The 27,376-nt window shown below is 40.7% G+C and overlaps 1 protein-coding gene across 1 annotated transcript; it reads left to right on the top strand.

Annotated features, from left to right (window-relative positions):
• The first annotated feature begins 329 nt into the window (after nt 1-329).
• PIK3R4 (phosphoinositide-3-kinase regulatory subunit 4) lies at nt 330-27,376 on the top strand. The gene is made up of 20 exons (XM_074839903.1): nt 330-604; nt 858-1,640; nt 2,963-3,096; nt 3,264-3,846; nt 6,085-6,219; nt 8,132-8,353; nt 10,764-10,937; nt 12,101-12,246; nt 13,841-14,044; nt 14,873-15,074; nt 16,567-16,766; nt 17,764-17,974; nt 19,873-20,038; nt 20,732-20,896; nt 22,080-22,291; nt 22,565-22,696; nt 24,067-24,167; nt 25,219-25,307; nt 25,735-25,843; nt 26,755-27,376. The coding sequence occupies exons 2-20, from the start codon at nt 911-913 to the stop codon at nt 26,923-26,925; spliced, it is 4,086 nt and encodes a 1,361-aa protein (XP_074696004.1). The 5' UTR covers nt 330-604; nt 858-910; the 3' UTR covers nt 26,926-27,376.

Raw genomic sequence — 27,376 nt, 5'->3', positions numbered from 1 at the left:
AGCTCACAGAAGCAGATGGGCTGTCCCCACCTCAGCAATTCCGTGACATCGCTGAACAAACAGACAACAATAACACCCAGACTGCCTGAACACATCACTGCTGCTGCTACTGTGGTCACACCCTCTTCCCATTACAAAGCACCAGCCAAAACAAGACGCAGCTCTCCCGGGAAATATAACCAGCAAAAAAAAAAAAAAAAAAAAAAAAAGGTTCATCAGAAGAAAGCCAGCCCAGATCACAGTAAAGGCCGAATTATGTCACCGAGACAGCTACGAGCCCAAAACTCTTTACAGGCCGTGGGGGACAGCCCAGCAGCGCTGCAGGGCGCACCGCGGGCGGGCAGCCGGCCCCGCAGGCAGCCAGCCGGGCAGGCAGTCGACCCTGCAGGCAGCCGGCCCCACAGCCGCTCGGCGGGAAGCACCGGGCCGGGCCGCCCCCACAGCGGGCAGGATGTGATCTCACGGCACCGCCCCTTCCCCTGCCCGCCTCACGGTGCCGGTTCCGCCGCCCGTAGTCCCGCCTCGCTCCATCCCGCCGTCGGGGCTGGGGAGGAGGGCGGGAGGAGGGTGTCCTGGCTCTGCCTGGGCCGGGCGGGCCGCGCCGGTGAGTGCTGTGGGGAGAGGAGGGGAGGGGAGGGGATGGCGGGGGCCGGGCCGCCGCCGCGCTCCCGTGGGCTCGGCCCCGCGCAGCGCTGGCCCGGCGGCGGGGCCTGGGGAGAGGCGGTGGCGGGGCCCGCTCGGGGCGGGGGGCCCGGGGGAGCGGGGGCTGGGCTGCTGCGGGGCCGGGCCCAGCGGAGCGGAGCCAGCCCGTAGCGGCGGCCGCTGTGAAAGACACGCGTTGTGGTTTTTTCCCCCAGGCTGCCGCGGGAGAGCCCTGGTGCGGTGCCTGCGCCCGGGAGGAGGTGCCGCCATGGGGAACCAGCTGGCTGGCATCGCCCCCTCGCAGATCCTCTCGGTGGACAGCTACTTCTCGGACATCCACGACTTCGAATACGACAAGAGCCTGGGGAGCACCCGCTTCTTCAAGGTTGCCCGAGCCAAGCACCGGGAGGGGCTGGTGGTCGTGAAGGTGTTTGCCATTCAGGATCCGACCTTGCCCCTGACGAGCTACAAGCAGGAGCTGGAGGAGCTGAAGATAAGGTTACACTCGGCCCAGAACTGCCTTCCCTTCCAGAAAGCGACCCTGTCTGAGAAGGCCGCGATGCTTTTCAGACAGTACGTACGGGACAACCTTTATGATCGAATTAGCACTAGGCCATTCCTGAACAACATTGAAAAAAGGTGGATTGCTTTCCAGATCCTAACTGCGGTGGACCAAGCACACAAATCTGGAGTCCGCCATGGGGACATTAAAACAGAGAACATCATGGTGACCAGCTGGAACTGGGTTCTTCTAACAGACTTTGCTAGTTTCAAACCAACTTACCTTCCTGAAGACAATCCTGCAGACTTCAATTATTTCTTTGACACATCACGGAGGAGAACGTGCTACATCGCTCCCGAGCGCTTTGTCGATGGCAGTATGTTTGCTACGGAGTTGGAAAACATGCGGGACCCTTCAACTCCTTTGGTAGACCTGGCAAATAGCAATCAGCGAACAAGAGGGGAGTTAAAACGTGCAATGGATATCTTTTCTGCAGGTACTTGGAGCCATCAGGAGAGATGAGTGTGTTGTTTATGATTGTGTGTTGGGGTACAGAAAAGCTTGTTTGGTTTTTTTGTTGGTTTTTTTTTACAGTGGGCATAGAGAGCAGCATGTGGAAAAACTTGCTTATTTTAAGCATAAGACCCAACCCCAAACCTTACATTGACAGAAAAAGTACAGACACAACACAGTAAGCTACATAACTGAAGTGTATCACCATGTTATCTGAGGAGGGAAATCACAAACTGTTCTGTGTGCAACTCTGCCCTGGGAAAGAGATGGTTCTGCAAGCCACAGACAGTCATCTTGTGGCTGAGGTTCCGGGGACATGTAACATATGCCTCATGGGACTCAAGAGAAGGAACCAGTCAGTGGTTCACCTAAAGTCCAGCTGCCTGGGGACTGAGCCAGCTTTCAGGGCAATTTGGCAATATTGGCTTTAGAAGCCCCTTCTCATTTAATTTTCCCCAATGGGCAGGAAGTTGGATAATTAAGTAAGCTCCTATCATAGTCCCACTCACAAATACTTGATAGAGTACAACTGTGGGAGCCTGTTTTGAGTCTTCATCTTGTCTTGAGAAGTTTGGAAGCAATAAATTGTTTTTTTGGTTTTTATTTTTTTTCTTAAGGTGATTGAAAATCTGAATTTAAAGGTAATGGTTACTTCATTTTACAAGCTGCTCTTATGGCCAAACTTCCAGGGCACTCCACTGATAAAGCAAGATGCTGGCCTTTGGGAGGAAGCTGCAGGAGTGGGACCTTTGAGGAGAACATATGTCATGTACACAACAGGGAGAACAATGTTTGGCAATCATGTTATTTCTCACTGTGCTTATGAGCTTGTGTGAGTGATTATATGCTGTCTCCCAGCATCACTGTGGAAGTAGAGTTTATTTCTTTACCTTCTGTAAAAGGACTGCTTAGTTTTGACCTACTGCCCGATCCATGCTGACTTACTGGCACTCTTCTTCCACGTGACAGTGATGCGGGTGCCTTTTCTGGTGGTGTATTTTCCAGCTGGCAGGTGGCTGAAGTCACTGCCTCATGTTTCCTAATTGCAAACGCCTCTGCTGTTGGCATGTTTGAAATAAAATACTTTGGAGATATTTGAGGGATCAAGTGTAAAAGCTAGTTTTTGGAGCTTGAGATGCTATCACCTTTCTGTAAGTTAATTTGGCAACTCATTTGCCTTATTTTTAATCGAGCTAAGAGTTGTGTAGGGTTTGTTTTTGTCAGCATATGGAAAGCAATGTTTAAAGTGTCTGTTTATAACCCTCTGAGATCTTTGACTTTTCTTTTTTTTTTTTTGCTCCCCAGGCTGTGTAATAGCAGAGCTCTTCACAGAAGGCGTACCTTTGTTTGATTTATCTCAGCTTTTGGCTTACAGAAATGGCCTCTTTTCCCCTGATCAAGTCCTAAACAAAATTGAAGACCGCAGCATTAGAGAACTGGTAAGATGAACTGCAGCATCAGAACCATTTGTGTGGTCTGTTTGTAGTTTATTTCACCTCCTTTGGTGATAAATTGCTTATTGTTTGGGTGGGGGGTTTTTTGTATTACAAATGTCTAAACCTTTAATCTTTCTCTCCCGCTCCCTCTTACTTCTGCCTTTCTCAAGGTCACTCAGATGGTCCATCGTGAGCCAGATAAACGTTTAGCAGCTGAAGATTATTTGAAACAGCAACGTAACAATGCATTTCCTGAAATATTTTACACTTTCCTTCAGCCTTACATGGCCCAGTTTGCCAAGGAAACGTTTGTGTCGGCAGATGAGCGTATATTGGTCATACGTAAAGATCTGGACAACATCATTCACAATCTCTGTGGGCATGATCGCACAGAGAAAGCTGAGGGAGAGACAAAAGAGAATGGGCTGGTTATTCTAGTGTCTGTGATAACTTCCTGTTTACAGACTCTCAAATACTGTGATTCAAAACTGGCTGCTTTGGAACTGATTCTTCATTTAGCACCAAGATTAAGTGTAGAGATTCTTCTGGATCGTATTACTCCTTATCTGTTACATTTCAGCAACGACTCTGTGCCCAGGGTGAGGGCAGAATCTGTGAGGACACTAACTAAAGTTCTTGCTCTCGTCAAAGAGGTGCCACGCAATGATATTAACATTTACCCAGAATACATTCTGCCAGGCATTGCACACTTGGCCCAGGATGAAGCCACCATCGTCAGACTTGCATATGCTGGTAAGAGAAAATCCAGTCAAAATTCCAAATCCTGGGCTTTTCTGTATTTCCTTAACTGTTTTCTCCTCTGCTCAAAATCATCACATAGCTTGCTGTTTCTGTTTCAGTAAATCTCCTCAGAAGTCTCAGAAATAACTGCAGGTAAAGACACCTGTATTCACTTAAGCTAACTGGTGCAGGTGGTGGCAGCAACTTAATAATTAATAAGTTGACTTATACTAACAGATGAGTTTCCAGTGTAGATCTGTACCCAAAGTAAATGACATTTTAAATAGTTGACAAAACATGTTTGCTCTCTGCTAGATGAATTAACTTTTTAAACAATTAACATTCATTCTTCTCTGTAGTTCTGCATGTAAAAGCAACTTGCAGAATGTGTACATGTGGTTTGGGCTAGGGCCTGGATGTAGCACACAGCAGGGCTGCCCACAGCTAAGGTAGGGGGTCAGAGTTTAGAGCTTCATGCTCAGGGAAGCAGCCCTGGCTTTATTCCCTGGATTAGTACTTGTCCAGGCGGTCTTCGTGTAGCTAAGTATGTGAACAGGGCTTTCAGAGCTTGCCCACCCTTTGCTGCTTTTATTAATTTATCTTAATTAACATTTTGTTAGCTCAGATGGTTTGCTTAGAGTGGCCTGATTGAACTGAATAAATATGAAACTAACTTAAAACTTCAGTCTGTTGCTATGCTTCAGAGTTATTTTCCCACAGAATAAAATTTTTTTTATTCAAGGGCTGAAAGTACATTATTTTCTGTGTAATAGACTGGCTTATACTGTAGCAGATGTTTTCTTTGTTTGTTATATGAGTCTGCCTGGTTCAGGAAGAAGCTCGTAGTCACACCCATATTTGCTATTTAACCTGTACCCTTATTTGCTATGACTAGCATATTTTTAAGTGTGTTTTCTTTGTTTTGTTTTTGTTATAAATGCAGAATTCAGCTGAAAGTGTCCCAGGTGATGTTTTTCTTTTTTTTACTAACTAAGCTGATAAAACTAATTATTGAAGACAATGTGTACTTAATGAGTAGAACCAATTGCTTTTGGTCACCTTGATCTTCCACATTTAGGGCTTTAAGAAATAAGTGGTTTTTTCATGCCTCACTTTTATTTGTAGATTAGGAAAAAAACCCAAATGTTGTAAAATTATAGTCTAGTCATAATTAATTTTTAAATGATCTAATATAAAGCTGAACTTGTTAAATAAGCTGAAATGGATGAAACAAAATGCAATTTCCTTTTCTGCAAGTGCAAAAGGGCTACAGATCTCAGTACCCATAGACTCCAGTTTCATCTGCTTACGCAGAGGTTCTCTGTGTTCAGTGCTTTGACTTTTATTTCCAAACTGAGTACAGCTAGAATATTTTCTGAAATTTGGAAAGGTTATTTGAATTGTAGATGGTTAAGTCTGATTAAGTTGCCTTAATTTCAAATAGCTTTTAAGAAAGCAATTTAAATTTAAAATAAATATTTTTTTTTTTTAAAGGTTGTCTAATACTTGAGTTAACTTGTGTTACTATAGCACATTTTTTGGAAGTGGTCAGACTGGTGACTTACAGGATTTGGTCTGGGCTGTGGACAGGCTCCACTGGCACGTTGCTGTTGTCTTGGACGTCACTCAGAACGGCTGCTTAAGTGGGACTTTGCCTCGACGGGATTATTCCTGTGCCAGAAGTGGCCTGACCCATATAATATAGCCTGAGTTGCTTCAGCAGTTTCCAAACGGTGCAGAATGGTGCCAGATTGCATGGATAGATACGGGGACAAATGTTCTAAAAGTGGAGTCCAGCCCTCAAGGGTAATCCTGTTGTTATTCCCTGGGATACATATCCTGGCGTGGTCGTTTGTCGTTGTTTTGTTGCAGTCTACCATATGTGGGCCTGTTAATTCAGTTTTATTGGCCTTTGAGTTCTATCAGGTTATTTAGTCATTAGCCTGAGATTAGGTGGCATTTAGGGCTAGTTCTAGGAGACTGAAATTAGTCCTTGTTACACTTGATATCCTTACAATTTTTCCACTTGTTTACATGACAAAAGTACCATATGATTTAATGTACTTGGTGGCTTCGCTGGGGTCAGGATCAACAGAAGTGAGCTGACCAGAGCATGTTGTGTAACTTCAATCCCATTTGCCCATCGTGACCGGTATTGTCAGTGGTTATAATCTCTCATCAGGGGGATCAACAGACTGATGTAGATTGGCAAAGTAGAACAATTCTTAACCAAAATGTTTTCCCTTGCAGAAAACATAGCGTTGTTGGCAGAAACAGCTCTGAGATTTCTGGAGTTAGTACAGCTGAAAAATCTGAATATGGAAAACGAACCAAATGGTGAAGAAATGGATGAAACATCTCATCCTAGTGATAACTATGACACAGGTAATGTCACTTCTACTTACATTGTCTGCTTATAATAGCAAATCATGGGCCAGAGCTCCTAGTTAGCACTGATCGTCCTCATCTCTCAAAGCTTAGCCTTCCTATTAAGTGGGAAGAATGCTCTGCCTCGACCAGTATCAGAGCATGTGTGTTACAGCTTCATGCAGAAACAGACACGTCTGTTCTGAACATTGTGAAAGACAAAGAAGTATATAAATGAGCACACTTTTCTTCTCCAAAATGTCTCAAGGTATTTGACTTTGGTGCTGGCTGCCTGGTTGCATATCCAGCTACATTCACGGTCTCATAAACAAGTCAGCTGCAAAAACATGGCTGTATTCCAAATACCACTTCCATTGAAGTGGCAGGCAGTGTTAGCTGTGAAAAACATGACAAGTTCTAGCATAATGATAGTACTGTGTTTTCAGTCATTCTTCCTTTTCTGTTCCTATGCCTGGCAATTCTTGTCTATCATTTTGCCTGAAGATGCTGGATGTGTGGATGCCATTGGGCAGTAACGCTGCTCTCTGTGCTATTGTAACTGTAGCACAGAGAATGAGTTAAAATCCTAGGGATGGCTTTTCTTCTTTTCCTTGGGAAGGAGGGATGGTCATATATGACCTGTGTGTCAGCTCCTGTGCCTTTTAGTGATGCATAGATTTCTGGAACAATGCTGGGCAAGTCTTCTAAGCTGGCAGGAGTCTGTGGTTAAAAACAGTCATTTCTCTTTTGGACTAAGTAGAGCAATCTGTGACTAATCATAATTGGTAAACATCCCACACATACTCCATTTGGTAGGGAAAAAGGCATGTTTCAGTTGTCTCTTAACTAGTTGCAGGATGATACCTTTTAAACAGAAAACAAAAAAAAGTACCAAAACAAAACATAAAAAATCCCCTTGAAGTTCCTTCACATAGGTCATGAGGTGCTCAGAATGGCTGGGAGTGAGAGAGAAGGCCCCATCGTACCAGCTGATTCTAAGAAGTACTGTCCCCTATCCTTCAAAATAGCTTGGAGATGAAAGAAGTAATGCAAAGAAGAAAAGCTTGAATACTTCAGTTCTTTTTACCCTTTTAGAAACTAAGCATGAGAAATTTGAACCTAGAAGGCAACTTTTTCATGTGACTGACAGTCATGACAGAAAGCAAATTAGCTGGACTGCAGGCAAATGGTAATCACCCCTGCAAAGCTGGGAGAGTGATAGCTGAAATTTTTATGCTACTTGCTTGAGAACCTCCCTTGTACAGGCTTCAATAATAGCCAGTGCATTCACAATTCTGTTAAGTCTATTTAATAGAAATTTTTTTTTAGTTGCATTGTGGAGTAGAAGCCATGGGCAAAGTCATCTTCAAATCTTTCATTAGTATCATATAGGGTAACTGCTGATATTTAATGAAATTGGAAGTACTTGCTTTTTCAAGTACTGTTTATTCCTCTCTGTATCCTTAATGAAGCCATTCTATCTACCTGACTAAAAAAACTCTCTTGATCTGTTCACAAATTTTGAAACTGGTAGTCAAATAAACATATCAAACCAGAATTGCCTTGAAGCATTTTGTTCACTGTTGTAATGTTGCTGCTGACTCATTCTGATGCTTCACATCTATGTTTCACCTATATATATAATGAACTGGATCATCTTAGTTGAAGTTATGACAAGTTTAGCATATATTGATCTGGTAAGAATGTCTTGCATTTCTATACTCTTTGGCTTTATCACCACCTCATGCTTAGTCTGAAGTCTTTAGTAGGCCAGCAGTTGGAATTGCTGAGGTTCTGTTGCGTTGCTCGTCTTACCGAGTCGGGTGTTCTTGATGATGACCTATCAGTGTGACTCCTTTAGCAGCAGGTAGTACACATGTGCATATTGTTTCCTCACCAACCCAAATGTTCATCCTGTTGTCTCTTGCAGAGTTACAAGCCTTGCATGAAATGGTCCAGCAGAAAGTTGTGACTTTGCTAAGTGACCCGGAGAATATTGTGAAACAAACACTGATGGAAAATGGAATAACACGTCTCTGTGTCTTTTTTGGACGTCAGAAAGCCAATGATGTTCTTCTGTCTCATATGATCACTTTCTTAAATGATAAGAACGACTGGCATCTTCGAGGAGCTTTCTTTGACAGCATTGTTGGTAAGTGTTTGGTTTCAGTCAGAGTAGAGAGCCAATATTATGTAAATAAAGTTTTGCATATCCTGGAAACTGTTAACAGTTATATAAAAGTCATTTCTTGTAAAGATTTCTATAATTTTTAGGAAAAGACTTTACTGAATTATTGGGTATAAATATTTCTTTAGAGAGTGAAGGTGAAACAATGTAAATACAAATATAATTGTTTTTAGTCCAAATGTTTCTTACAAAGGAGACTGAGGCATTGAAGCCTAGGTTAGATTAACATAAAAAATAAACCTTAAATGCTTTTTTTATTTTGAGTCTTTGCTAAAGCCACTAACTCAAAAAGCTAAATTATGACAAGTAAATACTAAGATTTCTGCAAGCTGTCTAGTAGATGCATCACTTCATGTGTGCATGGTCTCATTAACTTCAGTAGACCTGTTTATATAATGAAAACTATGCGTTGGTACAGGCTTGAATTATAATTTGAAAAAGATTTTAGTGCCTTTAAAACCTCACTTAAAGATTTCTGTAGCTCAGAAAATTTTAAAACGATTTAAAAAAGCTTACCAGTGACAACGTCAGCTGTTAAATATATCTAATGTTCCATGTATGTTGGAAATTATTTCACATGACTATAGCTGAGAGTCAGCACTCGGGATTTGTGGGTCAAGAAAATTCTCCCATTGCAGTATCTGCGGGGAAAAAAATGGTACTTCACGTGCATGGCAAGAAAAACAAGCATGATCAAACTTCCAGCAGGGCCATTATGGTAGGCACACGTTCCATTATGACTGGAAGCCACAAAATGCTGTGCTGGCAAACCCTGCCGAGATGTGATGCTAATAACTTGTCAGAATTTGTTTAGAAGGAGAAGTGGGGTAGCCAAAGCACAGGTCACAGTGTCCTGACTTCTTGGAAAAGACATGTAGAGAGATGTGAGGCAAGTAAGTGTAAAAGTTAAGACATGTAACCTGGATTTTTAACCCCTCTCCCAGTATCTGTTCAGAACCTCTACAGAAGAATATCAAAATTTATATTTTTGTTTTGTACTGTTTTACTTAAAGCTTTTGCACATCTTTAAAACTGAACTCTCTAACTTATGTTTAAGTATGTGCAGGCACTGCTGCTTGTGGCTATGGGCAGATGCCCTTCTGTAACAGTGGTACTGAGGGAATTTCTCTTACCTGTGCTATTTCTCCCTTCTTCCTCTCTTCCTTTTAGCAACTGGTTGCAAAGCCCAGCATTAATACATGAGCAAATATATTGATGATTACCTTAAATTTATTTTATCTATTTTATCAGAATCTTGATTCTGATGGGAAGACATTGAATTTTCTGGTATTTCAGTCCCAAATAACTGTGTTAGAAGCAGAGGCAGTTATGGTCTATGATGTGTACCACATAGCACAATAGCAACAATAAGCCTGAGCTATTCAATGAAAAACTATGATTTTTTTCTCTTGAGAATGATCAGAGGACTTGCCCAGTTGTTTGTGGGAAGGAATGTTAGCTTGATGGATGTAAAGCTAGGGGAAAGATCAAAAATCTGACAAGGTCCATCTCCCTTGCCAGAGATTAATTGTTGTAGATGGGTTATCTAATCCAAACAAGCAATTCCCCATGAAATGTGGCCAGTGGCTGGTTTTCACATGGGAAAGGAAGAAGAATAGCAAAGCAGTTTCTTTTACCGTGATGAAGTTGATATATCTTTGTCCAGCAGCTTCAAAGGAATTACTTTCATTTTGCTTTTGATCTTGGCTTCTTTCTAAGATTTTGAAATACACTTTAAAATTGGATTTATTTTTGAAACTAGGGTCAAGGTGGCTCCATGACAGCAAATAATTTGAGACTAGTTAACTAAACAGCAAATCTTGCAGCCATTTCAGGCTGGAAGAGTTTTAGAAGATTGCTCTAAAAGTTCCTTTTTGACTGTAAGAGATTCTTTCTTTTGTGGCTAAGTGAATGTATGTTATAGACTTTCCTTGCTGATAATTAGTACAGCATCCAATCTTTTCAGGAGTCTGAATGATACTCAAATTACAATCACCTCTAAGTTAAAAAACAAAATCCTGCTAACAAAACCTTTCATTGTTGCTCGCTTTTACTTTCCACATACAAATGCAGGCACTTCCTCCCCACCCCTTAGGAGCACTGCTGGTTTTGCCTTGCTGTTTCAGACTTCTGCCAGCCAGCTGTGTGCTCACATCTGTGCCTGGCATCTGGAAGGACCTCTGCAGGCACAGGGATCTGCTTTTATCAAACAGTTTTCAGACTATTGGTCTATCTTTGAATGGAAAGCAGCTTCCTTTTTTTCTAATGACTAATAATCTGTTTTGAGATGTCTCTGTGGAATGGCAATATTAAACTTTGAGGAAAGGCAAGGAAGTGCTACTTCGGATTTCTGTGTGTTCTTTTCATGTTTCAGGTGTTGCTGCTTACGTTGGCTGGCAAAGCTCGTCGATACTGAAACCTCTGCTTCAGCAAGGTCTCAGTGATGCTGAAGAATTTGTCATTTATAAAGCTCTCAATGCTCTTACTTGTATGTGCCAGTTGGGGCTCTTGCAAAAGCCCCATATTTATGAGTTTGCTTGTGATATCGGTAAGTTGGAATACTGGAGAATACCTTGTTTTCCTAGTTAAGAAAAGAAATCTTAGTACTACATAAAGCTTCACTGTCAGCTGTCCAATATGCAAACCTATAGTACTGTTTTAGGATCTACACAAAATTGTGTTAATGAACTATTGCTAGTTGGACCATGTTAATGCTCAGAACTCTAAAATAATAATTTTCATGGAACAAATTAGAAGCATCTTCTCTGATTTTATATAAGACAGCAGCAAACAACACTTAGTCCAAAAATTTTTCTGCTTTAATGTCTTTCCTTGTTCTCTGTGACAACCTCCTATAAAGAAAAACTCCTGGTTACTTCTGGAAGTTGATCAGGCACATAACTCACAAACTCTTACCCATCAGCCTTTGAGGAAGGGGGGAATCCAGTCCTTCAGACAACATATGATCCTTTCTCATCCTGTTTTTTAACACCATAAAACCCATTTAACTCAATAGAACCTTGAATACAGAGTTGATCTCTCCTTCCTCATCAGGCTTGTCAGTTTAATTTAGACATGCCCAAGATTTACCAGCTATTTATGGAAAAGTAAATACCAACTGATCTTTTGAGATGTAATCTGCCTCTTCCTAATGTTGCAGCTTTTCAGAAGTGCTCTGCAGACGTGGGGCAGATGATCTGTGATTGTATCTCATGACTAGATACAGTCCCTTGATTATAACTTATTAAAACCCACATAATTGAGATGCACTTCTGAGTCTGATAATCTTACAGTCTAAGTAGTGACTATTCAAGAAAGAGAGGGGAAGAAGGAAGGAATAAAATATTTACTTAAGAAGAAGAAAAAAATCACTGCTATTAGGATTCTCTGTAATTGTCCAGAATGAGGTTAAGATCTATTTTTGGATTAGTGTCCTTTGCAGATCGGGAGTTGACAGTTAGGGATTGAAATGAATAAATAGGAAAAATACGCTTTTTGGCAACAGCAAGAAAGCTGAGCAGCATGGGTACAGTGAAGTCCATGAAATAATTTTCTCAGTATGAGTGTGTTAACCTTGGTGCTCTGCAGGAGGGAAGGCTGAGTTTGGGGGTAATTCTAGGGGAAGGAAATGGCGTCACAGGTTGCCATATATGGGATGATCCCCCCTCTTTCATATGAATGATGTATTTTAACAGCCTAATTTTCTTTCAGCACCTTTCCTGTGTCATCCTAATCTTTGGATACGTTATGGTGCAGTCGGATTTATCACTGTGGTAGCACAGTATTTGAATATTGCTGATGTCTACTGCAAGCTAATGCCATACCTCCATCCTTTTATCACACAGCCAATAATACAGGTAATAGTTCAAATAATATTAATGTGAATATATCTTGACTAGTCGTAATTCATATGTTGGTCTTGGCCATGGTTCTGGCTATAAGAATATTTAATTTCTATTTTTTTTTCAAAGTTAGAGGCAATATAGTTTTTTTTTTTTTATTTCTGCTGGCAGACATTGACAGAATGGCCATTGCCTTCCATGTCTGAAAGACTGTTGTTTCAAATTTGTTGCAAATTGCAGAACATTTTACAAAGCCTAAAATCAACAGGTATGTCTTTGGTCCAAGCCCTTCTCTGCTTTGTTTACAATCAAACTCCTACAATATTGTGCTGGTTTATAGAAGTCTAAAAGGCGTGAAATGTGGGCTGTGAAACAAGCGTTTCAATGTTCTGTGCTTTCATCTACAAGACTGAGTATTCCAGCCCTGCCCCACTAACACATCTGACTCTGGGCCTGACCCTCTGAAAACATGAGCAGTCTGTTAGGTAGCGATTACCACACTTGGAGTTTCAGCAGTGCTGCTCCTGTGTTTCGGTGCTTTGCCGAGGGTAAGGGCAGAGTGTTCAGCATGAAGGAGTTAGGTCATTTCATGACAACACATGTCTAAGAATGACCTGCATGATGATGGTAGTATGATCAGGCATCTTTGCATATAACTTTAGGACCTTAGAATACATCTTTCAGATGTTTAAATAGAGAAGAAACAGGTGCAGTACTGACATTAAAAAGTGCATCACATGTTTAACATTTTCTTGTAAACCGTGCAGGTGGTAACTTCACTAAAATAATTTTTTTCCATGACACCTTGAGCTGTGTTTTAGGCATTCATTGATAAATTTCTGTCTTGTTCACTTCCTGCTTCATTTTAGTATATAAATCTTTTGTTTGCTATGCAACACTAAATATAGTAAGCAAGTAGGGGGTAACAATGAGTTGGACTGTAATAATGATTCTAAATTATGCCTTAACTCATCAGTTTCTTATGACTGTTTACTAATGTCCCAATATGGTTTTGAATATTACTAATTACATGCTTGTGCATCCTTATTCCCTTGAATGCACAGGAGGAAACTTGGTAATCTGACACAGGGGAAGAGCTCTTCTAGGTGGTATTTTTACAGGGTAAATGTAGGACAAAGACAAAGTTTGAAGTATCATTGTACTAGTAGTAGAATTTCTAATCCTATCTAGCAATGCCAAGTTAACATTCTGAGACTACTGGGAGAACAGGGAAAGAGAATGGAGAAAGTCTGATATGACCAACACAGGGAAGGACATTATTTTCACAGAAGGAGAGAAATTTAGTCTAGATTATTGGCACAATCATGTGCAATAATTTTTAAATCCTACATGATTTTTTGTTATTGTAAGTTTGAAAGCATCTCTTCAGGACTGAGCTGGAAACTGATTTTTAGAACATGCCTTCAGAGGAAGAGATTGATTTTTGTATTCATATTTGCAGTTGTTCAGTTACTGATTTTGAGGCTAAGAAAGAAAAAAAGGGCAAGCATTGTAGACATGAGATGACAGCAATTACCACTAGGTTTTCCCGTGTTTATATAGATATCCTCCTCCTCCATGTTGACTGGTCTCTCTTCTTGAATTGCAGATAGATAAAGAAATAGTCCTGCTAAGTGTACTTAAAGAGCCTGTCAGCCGTTCCATATTTGATTATGTCTTAAGATCAAAGGATATCACAAGCCTCTTCCGACACCTTCAGATGCGTCAGAAGAAGAGGAATGGTGCTCTCCCTGACTGCCCACCCCCAGAGGACCCTGCCATTGCACAGCTGTTAAAGAAGCTACTTTCACAAGTGATTGGTTTTTATTGATACTTTGAAAGTCAGGCTTATGATTGTCAGGCTATGTCCCCACAGACCCTAACCTTGCAGTTGCTGCTCTGAGGGACTCCCTCCCACTCCTGCAAACCATTGACTCCACTGATTTCAGTAGATGCTTGTAGGACAAAGAGTTCAGAAATTAAGGAAGATTCTGAAAAGATCTGCCAGAAATAGGGCAACCTTACATTTGGATTTCCCAAATATATCCTCTTTTCAAAGACTTCAGTTGTATGTGTCAGATTTCTGACACATCTGTGATGGTATCAGTGTTACAGAATATGTGCTCTGTAGTATGTTGGAGAGAAGAGTATGCATTTAAGAGATAGACATGCAAGTAACAGTGCAAAAGCCAAAGGGAGCTGGAAAGTGTTGAGGCTTATATGTGAAGAGGGGAACACTAAAGAATCACCCACACAAAGTAGTGAGAACTGGGAGGAATACTGCAGCTGAATGGGGGGGGGGGGGTTTGTTGCTTTTTTCCTCTTTTTTTCCTATGGTTTGTGGACTGTAAGCATGGCCTAGGTGGCAGCAAAGTAGATTGCACCAGACAGTGATGCATTATTAAATGCTATTCTGCCCTTTCACTATTCCTAGCCCTGTTCTGAGGAGGAAAGATACTATGCTACAGCAACTTACCCAAAGTCTTGTATGAGTGATAGACTGATGTCTTGAATTCTGGGGATGTGCTCTCTCCTTCCATTTCTGAGGCAGTAATTAATCTTGCTGCTTCTTACATTTTCATGCCTTGATGCATGTTCTTGTTCAAAAGTAAATAATAATATATTTTCTTTTATTCTATAGGGGATGACTGAGGAGGAAGAAGACAAACTGTTAGCACTGAAAGACTTTATGTTAAAATCAAATAAAGCTAAAGCCAATATAGTGGATCAGAGCCACCTGCATGACAGCAGTCAGAAAGGGGTGATTGACTTGTCAGCTCTAGGAATAACTGGGAGACAAGTGGATCTTGTTAAAACAAAGCAGGAGCCTGATGACAAACGTGGTTGGTATACTTTGTGGTCTGTGTAGATAAAGTATAGCCTTTCATTCAGGGTCAGAGAACTAAGTCTTTAATTTACTCAGCAAGTGTTCTCAATAATTCAGCCTGCATAACTATCACCATCCTTGCTGAGTTTGCAATAAGAAAATTACTGCTGCTGTTTGAAATGTGAGGTGCTGGAATGCTCTCTGGATCAGTGAAAGATGGGAATATTTTGCCATTGAGAGTATTTAAATTAGTTTGACTGCATTTGTGGTAATAATAGGTTGTTTAGCTGATTGTGACAAACAGGAATCTAGTGACCCACAGTAACAGCGTAAATTCTGAAGGCTGCATTTCTGCTATCTCTGTTTCCTCTCAAGAAGTGATGAGCTCTTTAATTGTGAAAATCCAGGATGTTTTCTTGAGGTAGCCTGGAGGAAACTGAGGCCTAGGTGTGATGCTGAAACAGGCTGGCACTGAGGAGTGCTAACTGTTGCTCACTTGCTAAGTATATGCTTTTTGACCTTACGGTTCTTCAGGTGCTTGTCCACCCCCATTTTACTTAGTTGCCTGCTCCTCTTTCAACTTGAAAAACCTCTTATGTTTCCTTGTTCAGTTTTGAAATCCACTTGCTGCTAACTCTATTCTAGTTCTCTGTATCCTCAAAATTCTCCTCTTCCAGACAGTGAGCTTCCTCTTTGCTCTTTCAAGCTTGTAAGGCCCTCTATACACCTCTGATAGGTTCTGTGTTTTCAGATGTAAAAATAAATAAATATCTGAAAACCAGGTAACTATTTCTGTCTTATTTACAGAGTTAAGATGCTAGTCTGCAGGTATTTTGCTTATCATTTTAAAGGAGAGTACATAAGTACAGGATTTTTCAGTTTTTTGCATCCTGTGGAGTCAGGAGTGGACAGGATTTTAAAGTTAGTATATGAAGTCTGTATTTGAACTGATTGACTTCACCCAAAACTGTCACCTGCAAAGTCTTCACACCTTTAATTTCTTCACTGACTTTGTTGAAATCTAATTTGTTCCATGTTTTCATTTTGCTTTCTATATTTTACAATTTTATGTGACTCCAGAGGAATGCTGAAAATAAATACATTTCCTATTTACAGATAACATTCTTGAATCTACAGGTGATGTTGCAATTGTGATGGAACAATGATTTGCATACTGTGCTGTTACAAATTTATCCCTGTCTTATGCCAGTAATGGAGTAATTCTCATAAGAAAAAATTACCATGTGGAGTCTAATCTCTGTGAGTCAAATGTAGGATTAAGGAGGTGTAAACAGAACTCCTGCTACGTGTGTTCTGTTTGCCTCATAAATTCCTGTCAGCTGACTTAAACAACCTAGCAGTAGTTTTTTTTTCTATTAACTATATAAATAATCAGTTGGCATGTAAGCATTGGACTCACACGTAGTCTGAAAGTAATGACCAGCCTGAGTGAATGTTGTCATGACTATGGTTGGTTTTTTTTTTTTCTCCCTCCTGATTGCTTATAGCTAGAAAACACGTAAAACAAGATTCAAATGTAAATGAAGAATGGAAAAGCATGTTTGGGTCCCTGGAACCAACTAACATCTCCCAACCAATACAGAAAGGACACGGGCAAACCTCTGACCCTGAAGCCATCCAGGCTGGGAAACCACTTCGTTCAGAGTCCTCAGCTGGCATTTGTGCCACTTTGTCATCCTCCCCACAGGTATTGTTGAAAAATACTGTTTTCGCACCTTAAACTGAAATGATTCAATTGTTTTAAAGCCAGTTGGGACTATAGGGGTGTGGCGTTCTTGTTTTGTTCAGAGGTTATTTTACACTGGTGCTATTCTCTGGTGTCTTCTCCAGCAGAGTAGCAGCTGACTTTGAAGTTCTTATTTTTAAAACAGGGATTGAAAGAGGATGGAGGTAAGTTTAGTCACTTGAACAGAAGAGCTTCACTAGCAAATAGTTGCTTTACATGAAGAGATGGGGCTTTGTGGATTAGCCAATTATTAGATAATTAGATTATTAGATAAGATGTTCTGTCAGGGAAGACTTTTCCTCAAATAGCATGGCCTGTTACTATGTGTTGTGAGGAAGAGAAGAGATGTCATGATTTTAACTTCGAACTGGTGTATTGCATCGTAGCTGCATTTAGGCATCCTGTACCTGTAATACTTAATACTGGCTGCAGAAGGATGGGCTGGGAGCCCTGCAGGCTGTGGAGGCATCTCTTGACACTGAACACTGTTTGCTATTTGGTTTCTAGTTGGAGATTAACTTATGCTAGCTTTAAAGGAGTGTCCACACTGAACTAAGAGGGAAACACTTCACCTTTTTTATTTTTAAAGCCCAGTATAAACAAATAATCATTCGAGAGCTAACCTGTAATTCTGTCAGTCTTCAGAGCAATAACTGCTTCTGTAATAATCACAGTAAGAGGTGTGGGTGGCACATTAGTTTCTACAAATAGAATACAAAACAGACTAGGCAAACAGGGTAGAGTAAGTGAATGGTTAAGCTTTTCTGTAAATTTTCACTGGTTTTATCTGTTTTCATGCAAGCATGAAATTTTTTTAAATGCTAATTCATTGTTAATTGATTCAATAAAAAAAGACTTTTTTTCTATTTTTCTTCAGTGTGACCCAGTAATCTTGAGGGAAGGATTTATCTGTGTGTAGAATGTAAGGCATATAATTTGAAGTCCTTATCTCTTCCAGGCATCTGATGGAACAGTTGTTCAACCCAGGAAGCCGACCATGCAGGTACTGAGCAGTACAGCGTCCCCATCTGCACACCAGTTACGCATCACCACTTGCAAAACTGAACTTCAGCAGTTGATCCAGCAGAAGCGAGAACAGTGTAATGCAGAGAGACTTGCCAAACAGATGATGGAGAATGCTGAGTGGGAGAGCAAGCCCCCACCTCCAGGTAAATCCCAGGCCACTGAGGTGGTTATTTTTATTTTTTTTTTTTAATCATTTGAGTCAAAACATCATCATCTCAAGGGAGAAATGCAAAAGATGAGGAAAAGAGGAAATTATTAGTTTAGGAAATGTGCCTACTATGCAGAACACCTATTTGGCAAAATACATGCATGACCTATGAAAGAGGGTCTGGAACTCAGACCTTTTACCTTTGCAGTAACGGACCCAAACCACTGGTCTGAAGCCCAGGTTGCGCGCTCTGTTCCAGTGAGTTTTCTGAAACGGGTTGTTTGTAACCAGGTATATGGCAGATAACTTGCCATCCTGTAACAGCCTATAGCTTGGTTTGGGTGAGAGGAGAAACACTGTATTGGGAGGTGAGAAATGTATTTTGCCTGGGGTGGCTCCAGATTTTCAGCTGTCCTGAGAGTGTTGTAACCTCTTGGCCAGGTTTTCTTACCCAGTGGCATGCATACTGGGGTGGGCTGTTTGAGCTGTCCTTGTTTACAAAGGAACCTGTCCCCACCAGCAGAGATGACAGTGACACAGGGTGTATTTTCATACTGTGTTGTTGCTTTCAGAGAGGAAGGAAAGACATTTTTACCTCTTGTTCCTTCTTGTTCCTCCCTGGTAGCATTCTGGGTGAAAACATATGATTTTAATTCACAGCCATCTTCTTATGGCCACAATTTAAACTTTGAATCTCCAAATTGAGATTGGGATTTACTCAGTTTAGTCCTCAGCATTTTCTGTTGGTATTCTCCGCTCCTTGTGCTTGTTGCTGGATTTCTGACTGGCCTCTATAATGGGAGTTCAAGTGCTTAAACTCCAGATGTTGAGAGCAGACTCTGTACCAGCTAGGCTTGCAGTAATCAACACAGTGATGCTAAAGTCTTTTGGTAAATCTAGCATTAAATGTACACACCCGGGCATGTACAGTTACCATGTCAATTTAAGGGAAGTAGTAGAAAATAATCAGGAAAATGATCCAACCAGATAGTGTTTGAATGTAGCTAACCTTGACTGAGCTCAGCTAAGCCATGTGTTTGTCTTCTGAAGAGAGTTTTACAACCTATGAAATAACATGTCCCAATACAAGCAGCTGACCTGCTCTGCCCCATAAGTGAGTGAGTGAGTGCCAGAAAAATGTTCATATCTAAAGTTTGTGTCTTATTCTGAAATTTGCTGTGGTCTGTCCTTCATTATCTTCATCTGCTGTTAATCCTTCACTAAAGTAGATGCCTGTTGGAAATGCAGCCAGATACTTCTGTGTTGCTTATTTCAGAGGAGGAAACCTCACACAAATGTTAGCAATTTCTTGACAAGAGTTATTTTGTGGCAGCTCGACTCCTCAGTTTCTTTTTGAAGGACTAGAGTAAATTTTCTATGGGATTTAGAAGAGCTGTTACTACATTGTCAGCCTTCTGTATCTAATAAAATGAACTATGTCGTGCAACACTGAGCCTGTCAGTTCAAGCGCTCTACAGACAATCCAGGAACCTTCAGTCTGTTCAAATGTGTTGCTCATTATGTGTCTTCTGTGCATTTATGGGATTGCCACTTGCAGCATAGCAATCTGCATGCTGATAGCAGAAGAACTCTGCACTAGTATCTCTACAAAGCCTACGTAGAAGGGCTCCTTGTGATTTTACTGAATGTATGTGGAACCCATCTAAAAGAAAACTCTTACCCAAATTTGCCAATAGGATTTAGTTCTAATTGAGCAAACAGGCTCTTGCCTTTAAAATGCCTTAGCTCTGTGTTTCAGTGCCTTCTGTGCTTTGCAGCTGTAATGACTGTATCCCAATGTAGCTGTTGGTGGATGGGATCGGGGAGATTTTCATGTTCCTAATTAGGTTGTGACATCAACACCAAACTTTATGGCTTTGATTTTCCCTGTAGGATGGCGTCCCAAAGGATTGTTGGTAGCTCACCTTCATGAACACAAGTCTGCGGTGAACCGCATTCGGGTCTCTGATGAACACTCCATTTTTGCCACTTGCTCAAATGATGGCACAGTGAAAATCTGGAACAGCCAAAAAATGGAAGGAAAAACCACTACAACCAGGTAGCTTTAAAACTTATGGGATTTGGGGGCTGCTGTTTTAGAGTGCAAAATAGAGTGGGGAGCAAAATATTAATCACTTGTGGGTGTGCTGGAGATATCAATAATATACTGGTGTTCCTCCTGGCATGCAGCTATAAAATATTAGGTTACTGTTTCAGTTAATAAAAGAAAAAAGATGGCTAGGAAACGCAAAGGGACTGCTCCGCAGTTGTGGTAATTACAGGCTGTTTGATTTAACTTCTATACATACATAAATATATTCTGGTGCTGCTGTTTAAAGCCATCTGAGTTTTTTGGAACAAATTAGCTGATATTTGATGCAGGAAAGCTGTATTACAGGTTGAAACACAAGTGGTATGGTATGCTACTTCGATACAGATCTAGGTTAGAGTTATTTTACTGGTAGACAGATATGTGCATCTGCAGTTGGAGATTTGTCATAACCTAGAGACTCAAAGATGGAGAGTTAAGCTTGCAGAGGCAACACAGGCTTTGTTGCTTGCTGAGTTTGGAACACTTAGAAAATGTTATTTTCAGAGCGCTATCAAAAGCCATTGGTTTTAAGTAGGTGTTTGAGAGAAGGAATTTTTTTTAAAGAAAGGGGTTTTTTTAAGAGAAGTTGGGTTTTTCTAAGTGCCACAAAAAAATTCCCTTTTGTTTTTTTTCCTCTCTCTCTCTCTCTGTACTGTTTAGATCAATTCTGACATACTCTCGGATTGGAGGACATGTAAAGACACTTACATTCTGCCAAGGCTCACATTACTTGGCTATAGCTTCAGATAATGGTGCCATCCAGCTTCTTGGTATTGAAGCTTCAAAGCTCCCTAAATCTCCTAAAATTCATCCAATACAAAGCAGGTATGTACTTAGAGCAGTTAAATCTCACCACAGAGCTCAAGCTGTTAGTATATTCCTCAATTAGATCCCTTGATTTGCTCTAGGCTTCCTGCTGGCTGAGCCCAGGCTGCACTGGAAGGCCGTAATCCATCATCATCTCCTGCTTCATAGCAAAGGGTTGAAAGGCAACCGTGCAGGGCTGAGAATTCATAGCTCTAGGTTACTGGTGCCTCTTGTGTCACTGGACTCATGAGCTTGAAACAGTCAGTCTGAATACTTCTCAATTCTTATATTTGTGCACTGGGATTAGTAGTTTCTTACCTCCTCTGTTACGATGTTAATACTTGTAATTTTGGAGGTTCTTTTACAGGTCATTAGATAAACGTTTACAAATGTACAACAGGTGGTTTGGCCTCAGACCTGCAGTTTTTTCTCCTGGGCTTTTAATGTGAGTAAGGTGGCAAAGATATGGGGGATGAGATACTATTTAGGGGAGTCTTTGGGGATGGCTTAGCTCTTTCTTACTTCTGTCCATATGAGCAGTTTTTGAGTATTTGGCACTGATTCAGCCACTTAAATCTTCCAGCTTGAGGGACATGTCCAGGCCCCAGCAAATCTAGCAACCATCTCAAAGACCTCTTTTCTGTCCAAAGTAAAAGTAAAGTATCTATCTCAAATGCCCAGTCTTACTTAGGATTAAGTTCAGAAATTAAATAAGCCAAACCTAACCTACTGGAGATGGAAACTACAAACCAGATTTTCCCTTTTAGTATACACTGCATTTGTGCCTGAAGGTGTCCACTTGTACACACAGTAAGTGACTGCTGACAATGCTGGCAGTAGAACATGGAGAGGGGTGTTCCTGCCTGTAAACTCTGGGTAGGTTAATATGTGATAAAATGTGGAGCATGAATGGGAGAGAAATATCAAACACACTGAGAGACCCAGAGCACAGAGCTACGCTTATGTTTGCAAAGAGCTGCTGACAGCATTTTACTAGCCTCCAGAAGGCTTGCAGGTCCTATTGGCAGAGAGATTTGAGAGAGCATCAGCATCTGTTGTACTAAAATTGGAAAGCTGTTTCTAGCAGATGCCTTAAAATGACATGAAGAGGAAAATGCTGCTCAGCATTAGCTATTGGACAGAGTCTTAAACTTGGTGGGAGTCATATCTGTTTCTAAACTAGTTTATTCTTTTAACCCAGGTCCCTAGATCTGAAGGATGATGGCTGTGTGGTAGATATGCATCACTTCAATTCAGGAGCCCAGTCAGTACTGGCTTATGGTACAGTTAATGGATCCTTGGTTGGATGGGATTTGCGATCTAGCAGCAACGCTTGGACGCTGAAACATGATTTGAAGTTAGGCCTCATAACTTCATTTGCTGTGGACATACACCAATGCTGGCTGTGTATTGGTAAGTCTGTATTTCTTGTTAGTTTCTCTCCTCCCTGCCCCTTCTGGTTTTCTTTTACAGTAACTATAGCTCAAACTTTTGCTTTATCTGATTTGACTAGAATATGCTTTTCTCAAACAAGAGGAGAGAAATACCTCCTGATGTATTTGTGGGAGGTATTCTGCCATCTAAGTACTTGATGCTGAAGTCCATCTCCCTAGGAACAGGGCACAAGGATATGGGCAAAACCCCATATATTTATCCCTCTGACTATGGGGAGCTTTCTCTCACCAGGAACAAGCAATGGTACCATGGCATGCTGGGACATGAGGTTTCAGTTACCTATCTCCAGCCATTCTCATCCTTCCAAAGCCCGAATCAGACGCCTGCTCATGCATCCTGTCTATCAGTCCTGGGTAATTGCAGGTAAAAGATGTCTTAAACTTACCTCACACTTGCCAGAGGTTGTTGAAGCAGCTAGTTTCAGCTTCTGCTTCAAGCCCTGGGGGGGAGTTGTGGGGGTTTTTTCAATTCCTTGTAGTTTTTCTTGTGCTCTGCTTAGGGAGAAAAAAAAGGGAAAGTTCATACTTGTGTTCTGCCACTGTGCTCTTCCTGGCTTTTTGAAATTAAAAAAGAGAAGGGGGGGAAGAAAAAAGCAGTGTTAATCCATTATAAAAATGACAGACAGCCTTTACAATTCTCATCTGAGCATTACAACTCCCATGAGGGTCCCTCTCTGCATGCTGTCTACCACATCACTTTTTAAGAACAAAATGTTACAAAAGACAAAACCCAAAATGGTGACATACATAGAAGTTGATGGGAATTCTACCGCTGCCTTCAGTGCCTCTGTAAAGCAGAGACTGAAAGGCTGTCCCATTCCAATTCCCAACTGAATCTAACCCAGCTTTGTTGTGGGTTAAAGCTTTCAAAAATCTCCCAAGATTCCTCATCTAGTATGCTCACAGCTGCTTCATCCTCACTGCATGTAGCACTGTCATATACTTTCAAGTGTTTGTGTCAGGAACACATTCTGAAATGGACAGGTAGCTTAAACTAATCCTACAATAACAAAATTGATAAAGTTGCTGTAAAATGAGAGTAATTTCAGTTTGATATTTTACTTGCTTCTTAGGCTTCACTTCTTATTTTAGTTAACCACCCTGGGAGATACAGCAAATTTCTTGAAAAAACATACAAATAAAGCAGGCTTCTCTATGCTTTCTAGTTTGTTTCCTCCCTGCTAAAGAATAAATGAGTGACTAATTCATCACTTTGAATATTATTAAAAAGTCCTTGCCTGCTAAGTTGCTGCCAGGCGTGTAAACAATCACTTGAACAGAATTTTTTGCCTGTCCACACTAAACATGGGTGTGGAACACCATTGTAGCCACTGAACTCTAACTTTGGATTGCTGTCTTACCTGCCCAGGAGTAATCTCTGAAGTCCCTGATGACCGTGCTGGACAGACCATCCATCCTTCTCAAAGAAGGATGAGAAGTTATCTAGGGAGGGAAGTGATGTTTTAATACCTTTTTTAATGGTTGGTGATTAAGGCAGGTTTCATTTAAATTCTCTTGAATTAAGCACTTTTAACTATAGTGAAGCTGCTTCCAAGTGGTAAATTAAATAAAACATGTACATGGCTTTACTGCTAAAGCAAGGCTAACACAAATGCTGCAGAGGGCAAGCGGAGAGTCTCTCTGTCGTACCCTCTATGTCATGTCACTAGAACAGGTAGCGGGAGCCAACCTACCTGTTGTATATTTTTTGCATTGGTAATATTTTTCCTGTAGCTGTTCAAGGCAACAATGAAGTCTCCATGTGGGATATGGAAACTGGTGATCGACGCTTCACTTTGTGGGCCAGCAGTGCACCGCCTCTCTCAGAACTGCAGGTCTGGTCTCTTCCTTTTCCAGTTTCTGTTGTGTAGCCATGGCTGGAACCACCTCAGACTCCATGCTGTGCATCAGTACAGTTACCTGACTCCATGGTTGTGCCAGTCTGGCACCAGGAACTTGCCCTGGGATTTATTTTGGCACCATAATTGTTTTGCTGTCAAAATTAAATCCCCTTTGTAAAACAGTAGTGTAACCTGAATCTTCATTGGTATCTTCCACTCTCTGTGGAATGTGCTTGTAACACTCACTTGCTATATGCAGTCATGTTCTTAGAAAACCAGTGAGCTGGTCAAGCCTGTAAAGATTAGGGCAAAGCCAAAATTCATGGTATGGCATCTTGTGCTTACTTTTACTTGCTGTTTCTGGGATGGTGCATACTTCTGTAAGCATCGACTCTTTTTCACATTCTTTCTGTAACATAATGCCACCACTACACTTAACTGCTAGTTTAAAGCACAGAGTTGTTCTTCAAGGAGTTAATTGGGGAAGGAGCAATCTGGGATATTGTTCTTAAAATGCAAATACATACACAAAAATAACCACAGCTGCTTCTATAAATATTGTAAATGCAGATATGGAATCTACCTAAACTTGAATTTGTACATGCTACAGAGATTGCAGGTTGAGTTCATTTTGGTCACGCACTTTGCACACAGGGAACTGTGTGATTCAAGCTAGTTCTCTGTTGTATATGTGTCCCTTAATGACTTCATAGCATAAAAATTTGAGCATCCATGTGCTTTTCAGCATGATTTGTCTGCCTTATTCTTTTAGAAATAATCTCTCTCATTTGCAATAATTGAGAATGTAATTTCCAACATTCAGAAAAAGCATTATGGAGCGTTAAATCTGCTGCATTGCTCTGTGAAATGTAAGGAAGCAATTTACCTTAATATATTAAGATGTGGCCCGATAAAGTAACTTGGAATTTGTCAGAAAGATTTGGAAATTGGGTGGATGAATGTGATAAAGAATGCATTCCCTTTCTGAAGCATGCCAACAGCTATTGGTGATAATTTATTTTTATATATCCCTTTTCCCTACTAGCCTTCTCCTCACAGCATCCACGGAATATACTGTAGTCCAGCATCTGGTAATCCCATATTACTGACAGCAGGCTCAGACATGAAAATAAGGTAATAAAAGTAACAACCTTTTTGTTTGACACCCTCCCCTCCACCCGTGCTGGTGTACTAAATTTTGCCAAGCATTGCCCAAGTAAGCTCCAAGAATTCAGAACAGTGCTGAAGATGCACAATTAGTAAGCATCAGTGAGCTGAGAGAATTGTTCTCAGCAAAAGTAGTGCAAAAATTGGTGCTTCTCTGAAACACAATGTGTACCCTTCTGTAAAGTTCTTGATGTGCAGCATGACAAGAAACAAGAACTCAGTGTGTACGCTTGATAGGAACATTGATTTCCCTGCATCACTCTCTTCCACTAAGTGTAGAAAGCATACAGCATTCGTGCCCACTCATTTTCATCATCAGAGCAAGGCAGATTTTAAACAGCTGTATTAAGCCGATAAAATTGAACATCTCAGCTTGATTTTTGTTTCTGTCTAGGTTTTGGGATCTAGCCTACCCTGAGAGATCATATGTTGTTGCTGGAAGTTCTAATTGTCCATCTGTTTCCTACTACAGGAAGATAATTGAGGGCACAGAGGTGGTTCAGGTACTTTGCTTTGCTTGATAGACACCAATTCTGCTTGCCTTTTGGGTGGCCCCATGGATTATATTAATTACATGATAGCTTTAATTATAACTATATCACTCTTAGGGATGGTGTCAGCATTTTCAGGCAGTTAGGAAGATGTTATTTTAAAACAAAGAAAATCAGTTGGTTTTGACAGGATTGGACTTACCAAATACTACTTACATGCAGAAACCAGAGTCGGGTTTCTTTTGGGATATTGAAATCCAGTGTTTTAACACTTTTGACTTTGATCAGTCTTTGGAATGTCTCTTGTGTAGGATCTTAGCAAGGCAATGTGAGATGTATTGGCACCAAAATAATACGATAGCAGAACTCTGCAGTTTTTATTACATCCTTCAGACTGACTTTTGGAACTGGCAGTGTTGCTAGTTGTTGAAGCACGATATTTTGTTCCAGTTCAATTGAATGAATGCTACTTCAAAGGTGACCTGGAAAAAAAAGTCAGTGAGGGTCTACCTGTCCACTGTGATATTTTACTGTTTCATCTGAAGTTCTTAATTACATTCATGCTATTGAACTAGGTTTTATAAAACCCTTGGGGAGCTAAGATGTATGTGTTGCTGTAGGCTTTTTCCCCCTCTATGGGAATATCAAATCTTAGTAATTAGTGTCATTGAAATAGATATGAGGAAAAAAGCATTCTTTCCCTAATCAGAGAGCTGTAATGTCAGTTCAGATTAAGACTTAGGTTGTATGTGATGAAAAGAAGTGAACTAAGGAATAATCCTAAAAAAAACTATTAATGGGTGGGAGGTTTTGTGTTTGGGTTTTTTGGTCTTTTTACACTGATAACCTAATATGCATGACAGTTCGCCTTTGCAAATGCTCACCTTTCTGTAAATAATATTTCTCACTTTGTTTTTGTACAGGAAATTCAAAACAAGCAAAAACTGGGGCCCACTGATGAGACCCCTCGGAAGGGTCCAGAGTCTCTCCCAGTTGGACATCATGATATTATCACAGATATAGCAACTTTCCAGACCACGCAAGGGTTTATAGTAACTGCATCAAGGGATGGAATTGTTAAAGTGTGGAAATAAAAGTTGTGCTAATATATAGTATGTAAATATTTGTAATAAAAAATAGTGTTATAATGAAGTTTTCAAGGACTGTTTCCAGATCATGGAATAGAATGGACTTTAAAGACTATAAAGGCAATGATAAAATCTGTATCTTACAACCCTGTTAGCACTTCTTAATCACTTCTTTGATTAAAGATGTTTGGTATGTGTAGCATTTCCTTGAAATACCAAGCAGTCTATGAAGAAATCGTTTAGCCTGGTTTTGACTACATTGGTCTTCAAGGATCTTTCAGAAAATGACTTAAAAGACGTCCCACATCACACATTCTAAATGTGCAAAAAGCAAAGAGCTGCTACAAGTACTTCAGCATCTGACTGCTCTGATGTTGAATCTGAGAAATTAAATAAGAACCACTGCACTAATGTCCCTGTACATTCGAATAACTATAATAAAGTCCACTTGAGCTTC

Source organism: Strix aluco, chromosome 1 (assembly GCF_031877795.1).
Source record: "Strix aluco isolate bStrAlu1 chromosome 1, bStrAlu1.hap1, whole genome shotgun sequence".
NCBI lineage: Eukaryota > Metazoa > Chordata > Aves > Strigiformes > Strigidae > Strix > Strix aluco.
This window is presented reverse-complemented; position numbering and strand designations above follow the sequence as displayed.